We start from the raw sequence: 20,759 nt of genomic DNA, 5'->3' as shown, positions 1-20,759 counted from the left end.
TGGCCAGAACCGGTGCAAACGCATCCGTCTTAATCATGTGCAAGACCGAGTATGATAGATTCGGTTGTTGGATATGTTTTGCCATCTCTAGCCGTCTCGACACTTTTGATTCTTGGTCTTGATTGTTCTGACACGAAACATCCAGGTCCATCAATGCTTAATGGCAGCCAAATCGACAACCAAGGTGCTAATCAAGCCCCTTGGCTTTGGTGAGTTTCTTTCTCCAGCTTTGCATCTTTCCTTTCGCGAGAAGACGAGCCCCTTACGCTGATACGGATCACTTGTAAAGACAGACGTTCAGTGGCAGCAGCGGCCGAGACCTTGAGCCTAGCTTTTGCGACCGACCCTCTGCTCATGTGGTTATACCGCGACGCGAGCGTCATGCGCTGGGATTCCCTCACGCCCGCACTACAGAAATGGCAAGAGCTGCGTGTACGCCAAATGTTGGTCGACGAAGTTGCCGTGGAAGCTGTGATGGAACAAGAGAGCATGCCCCGGAGTCTAGGTGTCTGCTTCCTCCGCCCGCCGGCGTCGCATGCGCTCCGTCGTACAAGTCTACGACACTGGTGGGAGTATCTCAAGGTTCTATGGACCCGAGTATGGGACCAGCCAAAGGAGCCTGCGTGCGACGGAAAGGTACGATATCTCTCAAATCCTAAAGTATGTGTCTATAGATGTACTAAAACGAAAGCGAGCAGAGATCCACGACAATGTACGCCAGCCATGAAGACTTTTTCAAAAAGTTTGGAACCAAGTACCCCAAAAGTTCCATGTGGTATCTCTCGATAGCTGCCGTCAATCCGGATGCGCAAGGCATGGGAATCGGCGGGACGCTCATGAATTGGGCGATTGAACGCATGGGTAACGAAACGTGCTACCTAGAATGCACGAATTATAAAAACGTCCCATTCTATGAAAAGTATGGGTTCAAAATGCTAGATGAGGGTGTATTAAGGGACGAAGAAAGGCCGTCTCACGAGTGCAGTTTGTATCATATGGTGAGAGACAAGGCACAGTAATGCTAGAGTGCCGAAATAGATGGAAATTTTCGTCTTGTTGAAATATTGTCAGGTGAATACTTGCCTCGTCAACGTTTTGGTATTTTGCAAGCTATGGAAAATGATTATGGACTTTGCATGGTCAATTGAATTCTTCTACTGTACAAACATAACCGTCATGAGATATACGCGAGTCATTCAAGACATGCAACTGGATAATTTGCATGCTTGTAACATATCCTACCGCCGAGACTCGAACAGGCCAATATCAACTGGATGTTACAATGTTGGAGTATTTCAATGCCATATCCTGCAGGGTTATCTCGGCTGGGTCTGATCAACATGCCATGGGGCACTAATGTGCTTTTACCAGGTGCCAATAGGTGGGGGTCGACAGCGATGAAGCAACCCGAGCCGCGCTCCAAAATCTGCTGCGTTGGGTCTAGTTAGTGAGTAGACTGCGCTTTAGGTCCGTCACTGATAACCGGCCCTCCTGGACCAAGCAGACATCTATGGATGCACCAACGGCGCCTCAGACTGCTGGTAGCAGACGTACCAAGTCTTTATCGCATCTCTAGGCTGATTAAAGTCAATAGACAGTCGACTGTTGCAATGTCGGAAACAAACATGCCGGTTGATCAGAAATACATAAGTTTACTGGCTTGTCGATAGATGCATTCTGGCCTGGTCGGATCAATCTACTCCTCAGTTCCCCCACCACCAAACACACACGTCTCGTCTACATTCTACACATACCTTATCTGGGCATCGTTCGTTGCCATCATGCCTCCTAGTCAAGTGCCAATCACTGGCAAGGCCAGACTGGTTGTCGAGTCTTTGGGTACGGTGGAAGGATGGCATTTCCAGAACGGCGTCCAGCAATTTGCCGGAATACCATATGCGACGTTGCCCAAGCGATGGACGCGATCAATCCTAAAGACATCTTGGCCGAATGGCTTTCATGACGGCACCAAACTTGGGTAAGTGGGAACATCTCCTTGCCTTTTCTCTAGATGTGAATTTCTGCAATTCAGAAATGCTGACCTGCTTGCAGCTCTAGTGCCCCCAATCCTCCAGAGTACAATCACGGTACTGATGTCCTCATTCCCGTGGCCAAGGTGCCGCACTTTGATCATCCAATCGAAGACGAATTGAGCTGTCTAGTCATGAGCATCACAACTCCTCCAAGACAGGGGGAGAAGAAGTTTCCTGTCATGGTCTACATCCATGGCGGGTCCTTTTTGTACGGGGGCGCCAATGAGCCTGTCTTTGACGGTGTCAATTTTGTGTCTCACTCAGTGAATCGAGATACCCCCGTTGTAGCCATAAACTTCAACTACCGCGTCGGTCTGGGGGGTTTCCTCGCTTCCGAGGCCATACGTCAAGATCTGGAAAAGGACGGTTTCGCCGGAGTGGGCAACTTTGGTCTCTACGATCAGCAGGTGGCTCTCTACTGGGTTCAACGATATATCTCAGCCTTTAGAGGGGATGCCGGTAATGTCACTATATACGGCGACTCCGCTGGCGGTATGAGCGTCTCCCACCAGATCGCAGCCAAGAACCCGGCACCATTCCATCGTGCCATTGCCATGTCTGGCCATCTGAACACCATCCCGACATGGCCACTCCAACACCACGAGAAGCATTACCGGGCGCTTCTGACATATTTCAAAATTGATCCCGATTCTTCAACATCGCTGGATGAGCTGCGTACCATTCCACAGGATAAAGTCTCAGCTGCAACATTGCACGTGGAGGGGATTTTTGTTTGTACTGGCAACCCCTGTGATGACGGGGTGTTTCATGCCACTCCACCATCATTCAGCCAGATCAGTTCGCCACCCGAGTGGCTCAAATCATACATGGTTGGTGATGTCCTTGATGAGGGCATGATCTTTCATGAAAGCTTCGAGGAGGACAATTTCTCGTCAGTCTACGAGACGTTGGCGTCGCACTGCGGACCGGATGCAGCCAGCGAGATTCTCAATGCATACGACATTACTACGAATACCCCTACAGACCAGTTTCTTGTACGGATGGAGGACCTGGCAGGAGACACCACCTTCAAAGCTCATAACCGGATTGCTGCGCATCGCTCCAAGATTAGGCAGACGTTTGGCTATCACTTTGACAGGCCCTGTACCCATGACAGCCCACTGAAGGGTCTGGCGTATCATGCACTTGACCTTCTCTACCTGTTTCTCAATTTTGATGAACACTTTAGCACGGAGCAGAAACAATTGGCCCGGTCCATGGCAGATCACTGGATCGACTTTGCGTATGGTAAGGACCCGTGGCCGCGCATCAGTGAGAGCGCTTCCTGGATGCGCTATGGTGCGGATGACTCTTGCCAAGTGGTCAGTGAGAGTGAGGATGAGCCTGTGCGTAAATACTCGCGGACGCAAAAGATTATTGACATGGGCGTCTACGAACAGCTGATAGCAGCGGTGGACCATATCGCCGTGAAGAGGGATCGCATGGGCAAATTTGAATGGTCACCCCCAAAGATGGGCCAGTGAATAGTATAAGTTCAGTTGACCAGTCTTATGTAAATGAACTAGTTTGACACGGATTTAGAATTGAGCACCGAATATGATCAATGAGGTTCACGCGGACCAGAACTTTGAGTTTGTCTCGATTTCATAAATTTCTACGTCCACCATATTGGGCACTTGTAGAGAGTCTAGACATACTCACACATGACTCGGCCTCCGGTACGTTCGATAAATGGAGGATATGTCAAGTCTATAGATTCAGTGGTGAAAAGGTCTCATCTATATGATTTTGATACGAATGCACCAATACAATCAATCATGAACCATACCGAGACCTTTTCCAGTGCAACCACCTGCCTTTACTCGTATTTGCTCGGGTGGCTGTAAACGAACCATTTTGCGAAAAGGAATGCCGAAATCAGATACCGATCAAACTCACCGAGCCTCGTCTTCTGATTTGCCAACCCCAATACGTCTTGCTGCCAATTGTGTGCGGACCTCACGTTACACCTGCACTAACCCGAAACTACAACTCGAGCCGCGAGCCGCGCACAGGTGAAATGCCCAATCTGTACAGTTCAGGCACGCCCACTGGCCTCGCATCTGGCGTTGAGGGGTCTCCATCCTATAATAGATTGCAACCTCTTTAGAGTACTTTGCTACAAGCACCAGCCTTCGCTAACATAGGACTACATTTCGACCACCACTTTCTTATAATCACCGAAAAGAGCATAGAGCTAGACACGAAACCATAATGGATCACGAAGGTGAGACATTCCCCCTCTCCCCAAAGTCACACACAGCCACTGAATCGTAGTAGATCTCAGAAATCAGGTCTTGGAGAGGATTTCTCTCCCAGTCGGACCACCGAGTTTGCATCCGACTACTTCTGCTTGGCAGGAACCGCCCCACCCAACCATAGCAACTGTGCGCTCAGCGGAATTGCCAACCGAGACTGATATTGTCATCATCGGCTCAGGCATCACAGGGTGTAGTACTGCCTATCATCTGCTGCACGATGCCAGTGCCAGTGCGGCAGGCCTTCGGATCACGGTATTGGAGGCGCGCAACGCCGTGAGCGGGGCTACCGGCAGGAACGGCGGCCACTTGATGTCGGATTCCGACGAGCTCTTTGCAGAGCACGTGGAGACTGTCGGCAAGGAACAGGCGATTGAGATATTGCATTTCACCGAGGCCAACATTACCCGCCTAGCACAGCTGGTCGAGGAGCTTGACCCAGCCGATCATGCCGCAGTCGAGTTGAGAACCGTGACTCACGCTACGGGCCTAGATGCAGATCAATATGAGGCGGCCAAGTCGGTCGCCGCATCGATCAAACAAAACGTCCTCCAGAGAAATCTGGGGTTCGACGTAACCTCCAAAGAAGAGGCAGTCAAGGTAAGACGTCCGGCCGCAATGTTCATATCAAGCCTCTGCTTATTCCACACACAGAAGTACCATTTCAAAAATGTCGCAGGAGCCAGTCAGCAAGCTGGGGCTGCCGCACTATGGCCGTACCGCCTTTTTACTGCAGTCTTTAGCTCGCTGTTACGAAACTTTGAAGGCCGGTTCACTCTCGAGACAAATACGCCAGTGACTGGAATTCATCACACTGGGGATCAATCTCTCCCATACAGTCTGGAGACTCCAAGAGGCACCATTCGGGCTAAGAAGGTCATTCATTGTACCAACGGATATTCGGCCCACCTCCTGCCTCGTCTGACGGGAAAGTTGTGGCCTTTCAAGGGAACAATGTCGAGGCAGGCTCCCGGACCATTATTTCCGCGTGTTGGTCACCATGTTGCCTGGTCATTGGTTACCCGAGGCCACTACGATGCAAAGTCCCAGGAATTCACGACCGGTCTTTACTATGCCCAGCAAAATGCCCAGACGGGCGATATATGGGTTGGAGGCGAGTCGCAAAAGGTCAAGGATTTGTTGACCCATAATGACTCGTTTGTGAGTGATGCCGCCAAGCAGAATATCTTGTCGATTCTACCCCGGATCTGGGAGGATACGGAACCCGTTGGAGATTCTCAGGTCTGGTCGGGGATCATGGGGTTCACGTCCGATCACCTACCCGTGGTTGGCAGGCTGACTCCCAACATGTCGGGCCGCACAGGAGACGGCGAGTGGATTGCCGCTGGCTTTAGCGGGCACGGTATGGACAAGTGTTGGCTGACGGGAGAGGCGGTTGCGAGCATGGCTATTCATGGAAAGATTCCTGATGGGTTTCCAAGCTGTTATTTGGTGGACGACGAACGATTTGATCGAATGTCGGCTGAGCAAGGAGCTCAGGGATTTGTCAGCCAGTTTTGAGTCTAGATGAGACTATGATTTGATACAGTTTCTCTACAGCACAGATGGAATGGCTATCAGGAAGAACTGGGGGTATACTTTTGATGACTGCTTTCAATGGAACCTATCGTCTGAAGACCATGATATGTATTCTAATGCTACGGACCCTCATGTCCCGGATGATGAGATGAACACTTGACATAGAGACCGCTTTCTGTCTATTATATAAGTTGTAAATGAGCAATGCTGATTCTGTGCGTAAATGTATCAATTCACGGCTAATAAAAGCCCAGCATGACGCGTCTTGTAAACACTTCTACACAGATTGTAACAATAAGTTTGAGATTGCCCCTCCCCGCGAACCTTCTTCTTCCCCAAATACCTTTACTTATCTGTTACAGCCATACTGTGCCAGGGTGGTGATCCGCGCTTGGCACCATGGTGATTGAGCCTAGTATACTTTTCATCCGAGGTAGGCAAGTTTTGCAAGAAAAAGATTGGAGTACAATCCTTGCCTGGAGCCATTCCTCATTGAGAAACTCGTGCCGCGCTACAGTGTCGCCCTGGAACTAAGTTTGTAAGGTTCCACGCTATGATTGCCTCTGGCAGTAAAACTTTGGGGGAAGGTGCCCCGTGGGACACCTTCGTATATATATAGTTTCCCGTCTAAGGACGGCTTATAGTCCGTACTTAAATTTACTTATTTTTCCCCGAATTATCTTTTTCTAATATCCCCGGCGAGGCAATCGGAGCTATATGCGTATACGTAAAACGGCTAAAAAAAGATTATAGTATAATATATAATTATTTAGTAAAGGCAATAATTATATAACCGTTTAATAAAAATAATAACTAATATATTTAATTTAATAAAGAATAATATAACCGTTTAATAAGGATTATAATACCGAAATAATTTAATAAAAATAAAATATTATTCGTTTAATAGAAATAAAACTATAATACGATAAAATAGCTTATAAAAAAATAATATTTTTATTTATTTTTAAAATCGATATTTTAAATATTCTAAGGTATAATTAGTGGATCATAAACTTAGGCACAGGGAAGCGTTTATATAATTCGTAAAATCAGGCCGTAAAAGGTAGTTATAAGGCTGTATAACTGATTTATTAAAGCTTAAGGAAAAAATAACTAACTACGGAGGAATAACTACCTTTTATACCCATAAAATCAATTATTAAAAACATTCTGGAATATATTATTAATAAATTAAATTTATAATTAAGTTAATTAGTAATAAGGTTGATTTATAATCGAAGAAACCATCAAAATCTATAGATTTTTATAGTATGGGTTACCCTATAACCTAAGGCTATTATGGCTAGGTGCATTAGCCACACTTAGTAGGGCTGGATCTAATAAAATATTCTACTAGATTCTAATAGGTTCTAATAGCTATAATGGCCATAACAATTAATTATACTAATTTATTAATTATATAGCATTATAAATAATGGCTATAAATAGTATTATACTAACTATAAGTTAGTATAGGGTAAATTCTACTAATTTCCTATATATTATTATTTAACGATATTTCGATAGGTTTTATAGCTATTATAACGATATAATATACGTTATAAAGCTAATTTTATGCATTATATAATGCTATATTAATATCCGTGCAATACTTCCTTTATTAAATAGTATCGGTTAAATTTAATAATTTAATAAATTTCTAAAATTTATTTTTAGGAAATAGTTTTATAAAACCGTTTGCTAATATATCGTTAGTTAAAATATATTTAATTCGAATATTTTTATTTTTAATTTTTTATTATACGTAAAAATACCGTATAGCCGTATATTTAATACGTTAATAATATTCCGGATTATATACCAAATTTATAGCCTCCGTATTATTTTTTTTAATTAATACGGTATTTATATTAATTCCGATTTCCGTAAAAAGATTTTTTAATTATATTATTTTACGGGTAGCCTGCTTTAGCCCGTTAAATTTAGCTTTAATAATTAATAAAAAAATCGTAAATTACCGTTTCGATTTTTAATTTATCGGCCCGTTATTTAAAATAAATAAATAACTAAACGTTAATTTATAAGTTTCGTAATTATTAGCAAAATCGGCATTAAAATAATTTATTAATCCGGGTTTTATTTTCCCGTTAAAGGTAATTCTAAAATAATAATAGGATTTTAAATAATTAAATACCCTTTTTACCCTTTTTATCGTAGTTTTCGATAGGTTCTATATATATTTAGCTAAATATGCTATAAAATAAGCTAAATCGGGCCTAATTTAGACTATAGCATATATTAATTTATTTAATAAATACTAATATAAATAAATAAATTCCTTTAAAGCCGGTTTTTCGTTGCTTTTTTTTGCCGTATATAACGATTTTAGGAATCTAAAGCTAAATAATATATTAGCCGGTTTTATATCGGAAAATCTATTAATTTCCAATAACTTTTTAAAATAAATTGCCTAATTTATACGAATTATTTTATTTTCTCGATTTCTTTTAATTTATATACCGAAAAAATAAAAAATTAATCCTAAATCTTTTATTTCGAATTTTTTCGAAATATCCTATTTTAATTAGTTAATTTTACGTAAATTAAGACTAAAAATCAGGAAATTATTTATATAAATTATAATAAAAATATTAAATTTTTTATTATAATAAGCTAATTCGTCTAAAATAAATAAATTAAATTTAAGCTTTTTTAGGCTGTTTTTTAGCGTAATTTACTATTAGCGTAAATTTTATTTAAAATTATATAAAGCTTTTTTAAGCTAGATTATTTAGGAGTCGTCGTTTTTTTAACCGAAATTATTTAATTTTAAATTTTCGGAAAAAAAATTCGGATAATCCGTTTATAAAGGTAATATATATTTTTTATATAATTCCTTATTTAAAAAAAGCACCGATTATATCGATTTATTTAATTTCCTAATCGTAATAAACTGTTAAAGCTAATAAAAGCCTTTAAATAATAGATTTTATTTTTATAATAAACGTTTTAAAATAATCGATTTTATATTATTATTTAAATTTACGTATAATTAATTTAATTTTATATTTATTAATATTACCGTTTTTATCGGTTTTCCTTTTAAATACCTATTTTACGGATAATAGGATTTTACCGGCTTTTTAGATTTTATTTCGATTAATAACTTAAAAAATGTTTTTCTAAATTAATTACCGTAATTTAATATATATAGCCTAAATTTATTTTTTTAAGGCTTTTTAATACCTATTTTATTATTTTCGGTTCCGTATAGCCTAAACTTTCGATAATTAAATAATACGAAATATCGGCGAATAATTCGTCGTATTTAACGAATTTATTTCGTTTAAAATCTGTAAATTTCGGAAAAATTACCTTAATATTCGATTTATTCGGAATAATCGAAAAAATATTATTAATATTTATAAATTCGGAATTTATATTAAATTTATTATTTTTATTAAATTCGTTTTTAAGTAAATCCGGTCGATCGTTAATTATAAATTTATTCGTAATAAATCGAAAAATTCGATCGTTTCCGGGAGTTAAATTTAATAAATTTTATAAATTTATTATTTCTAAAATTTATAATTAAATAAATTTACCGTCGGTAGAATTTTTATCCGGTATTATTTCCTAATCCGGTAATTCCGAATTTAATAATTTCTCTTTTTTTTTTCGATTTTTAAATAATAATTAAATATAAAAAATCTATATAATTTATAATTTATACGGTCGATCGGGAAAATATACGTAATAAATTTTATTACCGTTATATCTAATTATTTTCCGGTTTTTGGTAATAACTCCGAATTTATCGGAGTTTTTACGGATTTTTTTCGGTTTATAAACTAAAACCGGTATTCCTAAGGTATAAATTTAGGATAAATTAGGTATATTATTTTTTTTTTAGCTAAAAATAATCGTAAAATTCCTAATAAAAGGTAAATAAACCGGATACCGTAATAATAAAATTTATTAAATAAATTATTGCTTTTATAATAAATTCTTAAAAATTTTTCGAGAGTTATAAATCGATAAAAACCGTTTTAGTTTTTTTAATAATAATCCGGTTTATATATTCGGCTATACCGTTTTATTTTAATATATAAAAAATTATAAGTTCGAAAATAATCCTTTTTTCGGTTAAATAATTTTTTAATTTAACCGGGGAAAATTTTTTATTATTATTTATACGAATAATATTTAGATATTTTCCGAATTAGGTTTTATAATATTCGATTTTATTTATTATAATATCGAATATATCGGATTTTTTTTTAAAAAATTTAATTTCCTAAAATCCGGTTTTATTATCCGTAAAACTAATTATTATAATAATCAGAGGAGCTTGTGATTTAGGGTTTCGATATCACCTGATAGGAGCGGTGTATAGGCATGAATAAGTGATTGAAAGTAGTCTGATTTTGTATAAATGAAATAGAGGGTAGGTCGTATCTATATACCCATCCAGGAGCTCCTATAGAGCTTAACTAATCTAGTTTGAAGATCCCCTTGAGAATTGTAAGTGTATAGAGTGAATGTCCCGTCACAATTATATATTTATAACCGGAATAGCTAAAAAAAGTAATATAAACTATATCGATATAAATACAATTTAACGGTTTATTAGCCTTATTCGGATTTATACGGGGCTAATTTTAGGTAAATTTTCCCGAAATATAAAATTCGCAATTTAAATCCTTTTTTTTTATTTTTTTTAGGAATCCCCGTAATTATTTTAGCTATTTTAGCTAAAATATTATAGCTAAAATAGCTAAATCGTTTATACTATTTTTCCGTAATTATAAAAAAATTTAAATAATTAAAAATTAATTCGATTTCCTCGAAATCCGTAATTTCGTTAAATTTCGTATCCGAATTCGGTTCCGGGTAATTTAAACCGATTATACGGGCTTTTTTTATTATTTTTAGTAGATTTATAGCTAAATATATTATATTAGGTTTTAATTTATTAGCTAAATATAAAAAAGATTTACGTTTTTTTTAATTTAACGTAGCAAAAGGCTTATTTTTAAAATTATATAATTTATTTCCGTTTATAATACCGCTTTTTTAATAATATAATTAGCCGGATATAATATTTAGCGGAAATTCCGGTATATAAAACACGTTTAATAACGTTATTTTACGTATTTCCCGGTTAATTTCGAAAAAAAGCGTAATATTTCTAATTTTTTTTAAAAATATTTTTCTATTATTTATAATAATCGGTAAAAAATCCGATTTTATAATAAAATTATCGAATAAATACTTATTATTCGATATATATTTTAAGAAATTTATATCGTATAATTATTAATTTTTAAAAAAAATAATTAATTTTTTTTTAAATTATTCGAAATATTCGAAAAAATATAAAACGATTCGTTTTTATCTAAATTTTTGTTACGGGGTAAATTTCCCCGTTTTTTAAATTTTTAATTTGTAATAAATATAATCGAATTTAAATTATTCGATTTATTCGAATTATTCGAATTATTAAAATTATTCGAATTATTCGATTTTTTCCTTTTATTCGATTTATTCGAATTTTTCCTATTTCCGCTTTAGGTTTCCCGTTAATTCTAATTAAATCGGGGGAACCGGGATTTCTTATTATTCGTATAATAAAAATTTCCTATAACCGTATCCGGATCCCGTCGGTTTTTATCCAAAATATCCGTAATTAACCTTTCGAAAATAAATAAATTTATAAACCGTAAAACACTACGTTAACGGTTAGCTTATATAAAATAAGCTAATTAAAAGGCTATAATAAAAATCGTTTTTTAATCGATATCGTCGATTTTAGCCCTAACGCTTAAAAGCTTTAAAATATATCTTTTAAAAATAAATATAAACTCGTTTAACGAATTATAATTTTTAAATTTTATAATATAAAATTCGAAATATAATTACTAACGTAATACGGGTCCGGTGCTTTAATAAGCTAATTATAAAATCGATAAAGCTTTATATAAATTTATTTTTATTAAATATTAAATTTAACGGTTTTATTATTAAATTTTAATAAATTAAAAGTAATACCTAGGTTTTTTAAATATCGGTTATATTATTATATATATCGGTAATTTTAAAAAGCCGATCGATTCCTAGCAGTTTAAAATATAACTATAACGTAGATTTTTACGTATTTTAGTTTCCGGATCCGGAAAATTTTTATTTTTCCGGTATCTAATATCCGGCAATAATACGGATAAAATTATCTATTTTGCCGAATTTTTTACCGTTATAACGGTATAATTATCGTTAAAAACGGTAAAGAAATTATTAAAAAAATAAAAATAAAAAAAATTAATTCTTTTATTTTATCGATAAAATATATAAAAAGATCTAAATATTATAATATAATATAATAAATGCTATAAAATACTATAGCAAATCGGCTATTATAATAAAAACTAATTATAAATAACTTTATAACCGTTATATAGTTATAACGGGTAAAATTACTATAATTAGCCATTTAATTATAATTTTCGATATAATTACGGCTTATATAAACTTATATATAGGCTTTATAAAAAATCGGCTATTATAACGGAATTTTAAAATTTACGTTAAATTAATTTATTTAAAAAAGCGGCTATAATTTTCGATATAAAATCCGGTTTTTAATATAATCGATATTATACCAGACCGGGCTTATAACTTATTTTAAAATATAATTAATAAATTATAAATTTAAGCATAAAAAAGCGTTTATATAATTTATAAAATCAGGCCGTAAAAGGTAATTATAAGGCTATATAACTAATTTATTAAAGCTTAAAAAAATAACTAATTACGGAGGAATAACTACCTTTTATACTTATAAAATTAACTAATAAAAACATTCTGGAATATATTACTAATAAATTAGATTTATAATTAAATTAATTAATAATAAAATTAATTTATAATCGAAAAAACTATTAAAATCTATAGATTTTTATAATATAGGTTACCTTATAACCCAGGGCCATTATGGCCAGGTGTATTAGCCATATTTAATAGGGCTGGATCCAATGGAACGTTTTATTAGATTCCAATAGGTTCCAATGGCCATAATGGCTATAATAGTCAATTATAATAACTTATTAATTATACAATATTATAAATAATGGCTATAAATGGTGCTATACTAACTATAGGTTAGTACAGGGTAAGTTCCATTGATTTCCCATATATCGTTATTTAACGATATCTTAATAGGTTTTATAGCTGTTATAACGATATAATATACGTTATAAAGCTAATTTTATGCACTATACGATGCTATATTAACATCCGTGCAACACCTTTCTAATTTTAAAATAAGCCATTTCGCTTATAAATTTTTCGTTAATTCAAGCCAATTTACGTTTATTTTAAACGTTTAAATTTTAAAATAAAGCTTTTTTACCCTTTTTTTTAGGATCCTAGGTTCCTAAACCGTTAATTATAAAATATATAATATAATTAAACGCAATTAAGGCTTAATTAACGGCCAACCTAGGATCGCTAATACGTTTAATAATAGTATTATAAATAAATATATCCCGAATTAAACTAAATAAAATAAACTAAAAGCAACGATTAAGCTAAATTAAAAACGAATTAATTAATATTAAAATAGCTTTTAAACTTACTATTATTAAAAATAATTTAGGTATTATAATTAGGGAAATATCCTAAAAAACCTTTTATAAATTAAAGCAAAAATCTTTAAAATAAATAAGTTAATAATAACTAATCCGTTTTAAAAATAATCCTTAATTTTTAAATAATTATATTTAAACTTTTAAATAATATTAAAAAATTTAAAAAATACGATATAAATAACCGAAACCGCTTAAATCGTTTAAAGGCAATTTTCGAAATAATTTTAGGAATAAAATTACTTATAAATAAATTTAAAATAAATATATTTTATTATTAAAAAATAACGGATAATAATACCCTAGCTAATAATAAACCCGTTTATAATAATTTAAATAGCAAATCCTCCGTTAAAATAACTAAAAACGAAATTACCGGAATTAATAAACGCCCGAAAACGGATAAAAGCGACAATTTAGGAATATTTCGGGTTATATAATTTAAGGAAAAATAAATAAAAAAGCTATATTACGTAATTTTTTTTATATTTATTTTATAAAAAAAATATTTTACGCGGATAAATTATATTATAAATAAATAAATAAAATGTACCGGAGGCAATATTTTATAAAGGGGAGTAGTAAAATTTTAGGGAAAAGTGCCCCGTAAAACACCTTCGTATATATATAGTTTCCCGTCTAAAGACGGCTTATAGTCCGTACCTGAATTTACCCACCTTTCCCCGAACTGTCTTTTTCTCTGGCCTTTGAACGCGCGTGCGCGCCTCTAGGGCATGCGGGGGCCATATGGCTCCATAACTACACATCTACATTAGTGTGTTGCGATAGATAGCAGCCCCTGTCCATGACTGGAGGGCTGGAGTTGCAAACTCCAAACTACCCCGGAATGGCCAGCATGGGCCATGTATTGATAGGTAGGAGGCGGAACTGTAGATAGAGCCGACAGTGATGTTGGGGTTTTGAATATCTAGAGACCGAATATAGACATGCCACTGCGCACGCGTGGATTATTGCGTCCAGCTTTCATGTCATTTTCAACATAATTCACTACTCTTCGACACCAGTACGCTTGTCCAAAGCTCATCGCAAACCATGGTCAGCCCGACTCTACCGGACCCTGAAGGCCACCCGCCTGGAACTTTTCTTCTCACCAGGGTATCGCATAATGGTGAGAACCTCAAGGCGATGCCGCAAGCTCTCCCCGAGCTACCTGACTGACGATAGTATAGAGTCTGGTACCTCTGCGGAAGGAATTTGCCTACAGCCTCCACCCATGGACGACCCCAATGACCCACTGGCAAGTCGTCAAAGCACGCAAGTCCGTAGTCCTCTGAGATCATGTTACTAATCAAGCAATTAGAACTGGACTTCGTGGAGGAAAGGCGTCAATTGGGCGCTTGTGTTTGGCATATCGCTAGTCATCTTTACCTCGTTCGTCATGCCTTTCCATGCCCACTTCTGAATCAAAATAACGCGCGCAAAAGCATCATGCGGCTAACACGGGGCAAAGTCTATCGATACAGACCAACTTTTGGGTGCAAATGTCCGAAGACATGAACCTCACGTACGAGCAGCTCAACGATTCCCTGTCTGCGAACGGCGCCGGCTGTGCACTGGGCTGCGTCTTTGTTATCCCGTTTTCAATAAAGTACGGACGCAGGTCGACGTATATCTTGACCACTGCCGTCCTCGCAGCCGTCACTTGGTGGAGCGCGCGCATGACTACGCTGACGGAGCTCTACCTGACCAATCTACTCTCAGGACTTGCTGGTTCGGTCAATGAGACTGTTGCACAAATGACGGTAAGCACCTCTCCATTACATTCGGGCCTCAGTCGCACTAGAAGGGTACTCATCTGGTGATACAGCTTGCAGACTTGTTCTTTGTTCATCAGCGTGGAACCATCAATGCCACTTACTTGACGGCAGTCATGATGGGTAGCTTTTTGACCCCCATGGCTGCCGGCGTGCAAGCCTCCAATAGCAGTTGGCGGTGGTCCTATTATACGCTAGCCATTTGCCTGACCGTCTTGCTCGTGGTCTTCATCTTTGGCTACGAGGAGACCAAATACGTACCCGTCATCAGTGGAGGTCGACCCATCGTGACTCCCGCCGTTGTCGCCGATTCAGAAGGCTCGGCTGTGGGCAAAGACAGTGACTCTCAAAAGGGCATGGCTCCAGTGTTGCGCACTTCGTCAACCGCTGCCATCACTTCCAGCGCCATTCCCATGAACACGTACCGGGAACGCATGAGGTGGACCACGACGACGCCAGAGTCGCTGACCAAACTGTTCTACTTTCCACTCTACACCAACGCCTTTCCTCACGTCATCTTTGCTTCACTTCAGTACGCGTCGGGAGTGTGTTGGCTCGTGGTCATGGCTTCCATATGGTCAACCGTGACGACTGTTCCGCCTTATAACCTGGATACGGCCCATCTGGGCTACCTGAACGTGGGGCCCTTTATTGGCAACCTCATTGGAAGCTTCTACGGTGGTGTAGTCAGTGATTGGTGTGTGCGCTTCTTTTCCAGGAGAAATCAAGGTTACTATGAGCCGGAAATGCGTCTCTACCATTTACTCCCACCGGCATTCCTTATGTCGATTGGACTTTTCCTCTCGGGCTTTGGCTTGGAACAGGTACATCTATCCCGAGATATTCCTGTTTTCTCTTCTAGACGCTGACCGTCTCTCTAGTTATGGAGCCCGACCATGCTGTCCTTTTCCGGAGGTCTGTTTGCATTTGGTCTAGGTGCCATAGGCGATGCTGCTTTTACTCTTGTGTTGGATACCTACGAAGCAGTAAGCAAGAAATATTCCTCTTGTCTCAAATGCCATCCATCATATCCTGTCATGAAGCTAACGAGATCGTGCCTAGCTGGCTGGTGAGTGTTTTGTGGTGATTGCCTTTTGGCGAAACATCATCGGCATCGGTATTCCGTTTGCCGTCACCCCCATGATTAACATTGGGTTGACGAATTCCGGTATCATAATGGCCGTGATTTCATTCGTCATCAGTATCTTGTTTATCCCCATGATCATTTGGGGCAAGAAATTCAGGACTTCCAATGGACCACGGTATTTCCAGCTCATAGAAGACCAACAGAAGCACTTCATTGGCGGCCGCCACTGAGCTTTACATTTCTTTCGACCGAAATTGATTGTTCATTCGTTTTTGAATCAAGGGAAGCCGAGAAAGAATATCTACATAGTTTTGTCAGTGATGTGGTGGAACTCGATCGAACCTCAGCGGGGATCGGAAAGCACACCTTTTTTTGAAGTAGTAAAATGATTTGGTATCTATCCTGTATCCCAAAGCCCATCCGGTTGTGTTTCCGTCTTGAGTATTGTTCCATTCACCCGTTAGGGACAGGCAATACGTGTCAGCCACCATGACGCCAACTTAGTAGAGGTGAACTTCTATGTTCAGCTCTCTGGCAAATTGGGTTGCCAGGTCAAGTGGTGTTGTCCTAGTATGACATCGGCTTCGCTCCCAAATCTCCAGAACAAATTCCCATTCCAATTGATTCTCAAGTCTTTCCCATTGATGCCGAAATGCGTGGAACAAATCCTTGGCAATGGAGCGTTCCTTGGTATTCTCGTGTGTGCAAATGCTTGCAATGAATAGCGGATAAAGCACAGCTGACGCCAGAGGACGAGCATAGGCATCCTTTTTGCTGTCGCATATGGCTTGGACTGAGGCGAATGCTTTCATCAATAAGATAGAATTTGAGAGGCCTGGTTTGGCACACGGCTGCTGTGTAGTGTCACCTTGCCATTCCCATTTGCCCGAGCCTATCTTGAGCATACGGGAGTGTAGGATGGCTGCTGTCCGATAAGCTTCCCATAAATGAATCTGTATGAGATCTTGAGCAACTTCGCCGGGCCACGCAAGCAATCTGTCTTCCGTGTCGGGCAGAGCAATATCAGCCAAGATGTTGAGAAGTGAGTATGGGAGCCCAGTGCTCTCTTCGACTCCAGCAGATTTGTAGGGCGCCACAAATTGGTCCCATATATGGAGTGGCTTGTTCAGGCGGTTCAGCGTGAAATGTGGCAGGTCAAGCAGGCCGACAACTTCGAGTAGATGTTGGGTAAGACGGTCCCGCCTGGTATGCTCGAGCAAACGCCGAGACTGAAGAACATAGTACAACCCTCTCAACAGCGGTGTCCAGATATATGAGGAATTAATCTAGACATGATTCAGCGTCAGAAAGTAAAACGGTCTCATGAGTCCTTACGCTAACGCTGCAGAGAAGTATTCCCGTGGCGAGTGTCGCGTCTTCTTGCAGCCGTTCAGGCTGTTGCAACTCGAGGCTGTACTCGGAAAGAGCAAGTTGTAAATATGAAGCGGTTACGGATTGACAGTCGTCTTCCAGACCTGCCTGGTAGGCTACAAAGGCATGGCGCAATGCCGGTCGAGTCTCACAAAGGGGGATGATCTCTGAGCTGAAAAGATTGTCGGGTCCCGATCTTCCAGTCAATGTGAGATAGCCGCTCGTGGAGACTGAAAACACGGGAAGAAAGCATATTAGTCTCGAGGTATCTATGGAAGGGTGCGGGCTGACATTTACTGACAGTCCTTGAGCAGTCTCTCCTCCACCTCTCGCTGCATGGAACGCTGGCTCGTCTGGCGCATGTCATCCTGATACTGCGAGCAAAGAAGGTACATCTCGTGCTCATCGAGATGTGCTCCAACATCTGAGCCTGAAGGTGCGCCAGAAGGGCCGGTACCACCAAGCCTGGCTTCTGTGCCGTCCTGCGCGGGCAATCGGTTCATCCGCCGTCGTCTTCGAAATGGGCGTACGGCGACACCTTGCTGAACGTCCCGCGGCGCGTCTCCCTCGCTCCACGTGAGACGTACACCGTATCCTTCGCATTGGAAATCGCCATGCTGACATCGAAGGCAGATCGGCCGGACCTCGTCGCACTTTTTGTGCCGCCTTCGACACGTCCAGCAGCCTCCCCGCGATCGCCTCGGCTTGGGGCTACTGGCCATCTCCGCTACAGGCGGAACCCCACTCGACGACATGCGGGTTGGGCGGCGAGCGTTGTGCAAAAATGAGCTGCGTTTCCTTGATCAAACCGTCTGCAACACTTCCGCATTATATGAAGCGACTCATCATCGACTCCTCACTATTCGAATCGTTCGACAAGGTGGCGACAATGTCCTGTCCGGTAGTGTTGGGGTTGGAAGGTAATGGAAATAGATAAGCACTTGAGCGATTGATAGCACTAAAGCGCCTGCCTACAGTACCAATCCCCGCCTAGGAGCAGCACCCCCACGATGCTAAGCACAGGTACAACATGTATTCCCCCGCTAAAAACAAGCCATTACACTGCATTCTACATGCGCGTTGAATGTTTTTATTTCATGAGCCGTGAGTTTCGCGCAAAATTCTCAATCATCTTTTAATTATCCATAAACATTACATTTTGACGTCTTATATACTGTCTATATGCTATCCTATCTTACCACGTACTCTCACAAAGCATCCATCTTTGTCTTGAGCCGAAGTCCCTCTCCAAATCGCAGAATAAGGATCGGGATCGGAAGCATGGCAATCGCAATGAATCCAAGCAACGAATTGCCCCATCCTAAACCGAGTTGGTTGTACATTTTGAGGCCGCACAACGGCAAGACTGCACCAGCAATCGACCGCATCACAGTATTGGCCGCGAGAGCAGAAGCGGCATACGTTGTGTAGGCATCAACAAGATATATGCTGACGGCCATGAAACAAATCAAATTGCCTATGTACCTCGTTAGCTCTCTGTCATGTAAGAACAAAGAATGGGCGGCGAAATTCTTACCGACACCAATGACTCCGAGACCTATAATTGGAGCGATCCAGTGTGTTTTGTATTGAGCCGTCCAGCCATAGATGAAGAAACCGCAGGGCATAATGAATGCGCCCAGCGGTAGCAGCCGAAGTCGAACTTCTGGTTTCGCTACACCTTGCGAAGCTGCTTGCGACTTGACCACCCTGTTGCTATCCACCGTGTAAACTGCCAGTCCAATAAAGGAGCCAACACCCAACCCGAGATAGACGAGTCCAACACTGGTGGTTCCAAACCCATACTGCTGCTGAAAGACGTAGGAGACGGATGTAAAGAGCAGGTAGAGATATCCGTACACCATGACCAGGAACAGGGCAAATATGGTGCAGATTGGAGAAAACAAGAGCATCTTGAGGGGCCGCAGGAGCGATCTCTTGAGCAGTTCCTTGTGCGAGAGCCCGCTGTCCAACTTGGAGCGCCATCTCTCGTCGCCCGTTTCTTTCCTCACCGCCTCCGTCTTGCGTTGCAGCAGCACCGGCGCATACGTCTCACGCGAAAAGACGGCCATGGCAATGGTCACGGCCCCACTGACCATGGTCAAGACCCAGAACACCCATCTCCATCCCAGCTTGCTCTGTATAACTCCTCCCACGACGGGCCCAATGATTGGTCCAATCAGGGGTCCGATACTGAAGCCGGCCATGGCGGACGCTCGCTTTTCTTGCGTGATCATGTCGGCTATACTGCCGCCTCCAATGGTCAATGGACAAGACCCAAAAATACCGGCCACAAAGCGTAGTCCGATGAGGGCGTTCAACGTGGGAGCCAGCGCGCAGCCAATCGTGCAGCCCATGAAACAAATGTTGCACACGTGATAAATGATCAAGCGGCCGTACATTTCCGACAAGGGCGCCAGAAACAGCGGACCAAAGGCGAATCCGAGAACATAGACAGAAACGACAAAGGCTGCAAGCTCCGTGTTGGAAGACTTGAACTCGACCATGAGCTCTGGGATGCCCGGGGCAAAGATGGACGAAGCCAGAGGCGTCACAAAGGTGAGAACACTTATGAGCACCGTGTTGACCATTTTTGGCCAAGTCGCCCAGTTGTACGGGTTCTTTGGATCGTCGTCGCCGTCCCACCAGACAATATGGCTTTCTTGCGCAGCCTCATGTCCACTTGTTTCTTCTGTGGATGGATTTTTGGGTTCGTCAAAACCGCTGTCGGCGCTTGCGGCTCGGGGGTCGTGCATGTTTATACTGTGGGTGGTTCGGAGCTCGGGTCGTGGAGGGACGAAAGCTGGACGATTTTAAAAATGGCTCCTCAAGGCCAATCGATTTGAAGCCTTCGACGTGTCACGTAGGCAGCCCGAGCATGGCACAAAAGAATGACCTGTACTCTCGGAAACGCAAACATAGGTGGTATATATGTGCATTTATCAAGGAGATGTCCATGTTCAATTGAATGTGGGCCCATATTCTGTTTTGTGTAGCACGGTTGGGCTCTGCTTGGTCGGATAGTAACTATTCCTGCTCTGGAGTTATTCTCCGCCCAGAAAGTATGCAAAGAAACATCAAGGTAGCTC

The 20,759-nt window shown here is 40.0% G+C and overlaps 6 protein-coding genes across 6 annotated transcripts; 4 read left to right on the top strand and 2 right to left on the bottom strand.

Annotated features, from left to right (window-relative positions):
• Nucleotides 1-160: 160 nt before the first annotated feature.
• On the top strand, nucleotides 161-1,019 carry PFICI_02478 (uncharacterized protein; the record flags this gene model as incomplete). The annotated part of the gene is made up of 3 exons (XM_007831059.1): nucleotides 161-209; nucleotides 290-636; nucleotides 699-1,019. 3 exons carry the CDS (start codon nucleotides 161-163, stop codon nucleotides 1,017-1,019), a joined length of 717 nt encoding a protein of 238 aa, XP_007829250.1.
• Nucleotides 1,020-1,781: 762 nt separating this feature from the next.
• On the top strand, nucleotides 1,782-3,517 carry PFICI_02477 (uncharacterized protein; the record flags this gene model as incomplete). Its single annotated transcript, XM_007831058.1, has 2 exons — nucleotides 1,782-1,978; nucleotides 2,053-3,517. 2 exons carry the CDS (start codon nucleotides 1,782-1,784, stop codon nucleotides 3,515-3,517), a joined length of 1,662 nt encoding a protein of 553 aa, XP_007829249.1.
• Nucleotides 3,518-4,247: 730 nt separating this feature from the next.
• On the top strand, nucleotides 4,248-5,812 carry PFICI_02476 (uncharacterized protein; the record flags this gene model as incomplete). The annotated part of the gene is made up of 3 exons (XM_007831057.1): nucleotides 4,248-4,260; nucleotides 4,314-4,891; nucleotides 4,946-5,812. 3 exons carry the CDS (start codon nucleotides 4,248-4,250, stop codon nucleotides 5,810-5,812), a joined length of 1,458 nt encoding a protein of 485 aa, XP_007829248.1.
• An 8,678-nt stretch (nucleotides 5,813-14,490) lies between these two features.
• PFICI_02475 (uncharacterized protein) lies at nucleotides 14,491-16,529 on the top strand (the record flags this gene model as incomplete). The annotated part of the gene is made up of 7 exons (XM_007831056.1): nucleotides 14,491-14,566; nucleotides 14,628-14,716; nucleotides 14,759-14,829; nucleotides 14,909-15,200; nucleotides 15,266-16,036; nucleotides 16,094-16,198; nucleotides 16,275-16,529. The coding sequence occupies 7 exons, from the start codon at nucleotides 14,491-14,493 to the stop codon at nucleotides 16,527-16,529; spliced, it is 1,659 nt and encodes a 552-aa protein (XP_007829247.1).
• Nucleotides 16,530-16,799: 270 nt separating this feature from the next.
• On the bottom strand, nucleotides 16,800-18,392 carry PFICI_02474 (uncharacterized protein; the record flags this gene model as incomplete). Its single annotated transcript, XM_007831055.1, has 3 exons — nucleotides 16,800-17,585; nucleotides 17,635-17,900; nucleotides 17,972-18,392. 3 exons carry the CDS (start codon nucleotides 18,390-18,392, stop codon nucleotides 16,800-16,802), a joined length of 1,473 nt encoding a protein of 490 aa, XP_007829246.1.
• A 486-nt stretch (nucleotides 18,393-18,878) lies between these two features.
• PFICI_02473 (uncharacterized protein) lies at nucleotides 18,879-20,426 on the bottom strand (the record flags this gene model as incomplete). The annotated part of the gene is made up of 2 exons (XM_007831054.1): nucleotides 18,879-19,147; nucleotides 19,208-20,426. 2 exons carry the CDS (start codon nucleotides 20,424-20,426, stop codon nucleotides 18,879-18,881), a joined length of 1,488 nt encoding a protein of 495 aa, XP_007829245.1.
• Nucleotides 20,427-20,759: the final 333 nt, after the last annotated feature.

Source organism: Pestalotiopsis fici (genome assembly GCF_000516985.1).
Source record: "Pestalotiopsis fici W106-1 unplaced genomic scaffold PFICI_Scf_2, whole genome shotgun sequence".
In the NCBI taxonomy this organism is placed as follows: Eukaryota; Fungi; Ascomycota; class Sordariomycetes; order Amphisphaeriales; family Sporocadaceae; genus Pestalotiopsis; species Pestalotiopsis fici.
This window is presented reverse-complemented; position numbering and strand designations above follow the sequence as displayed.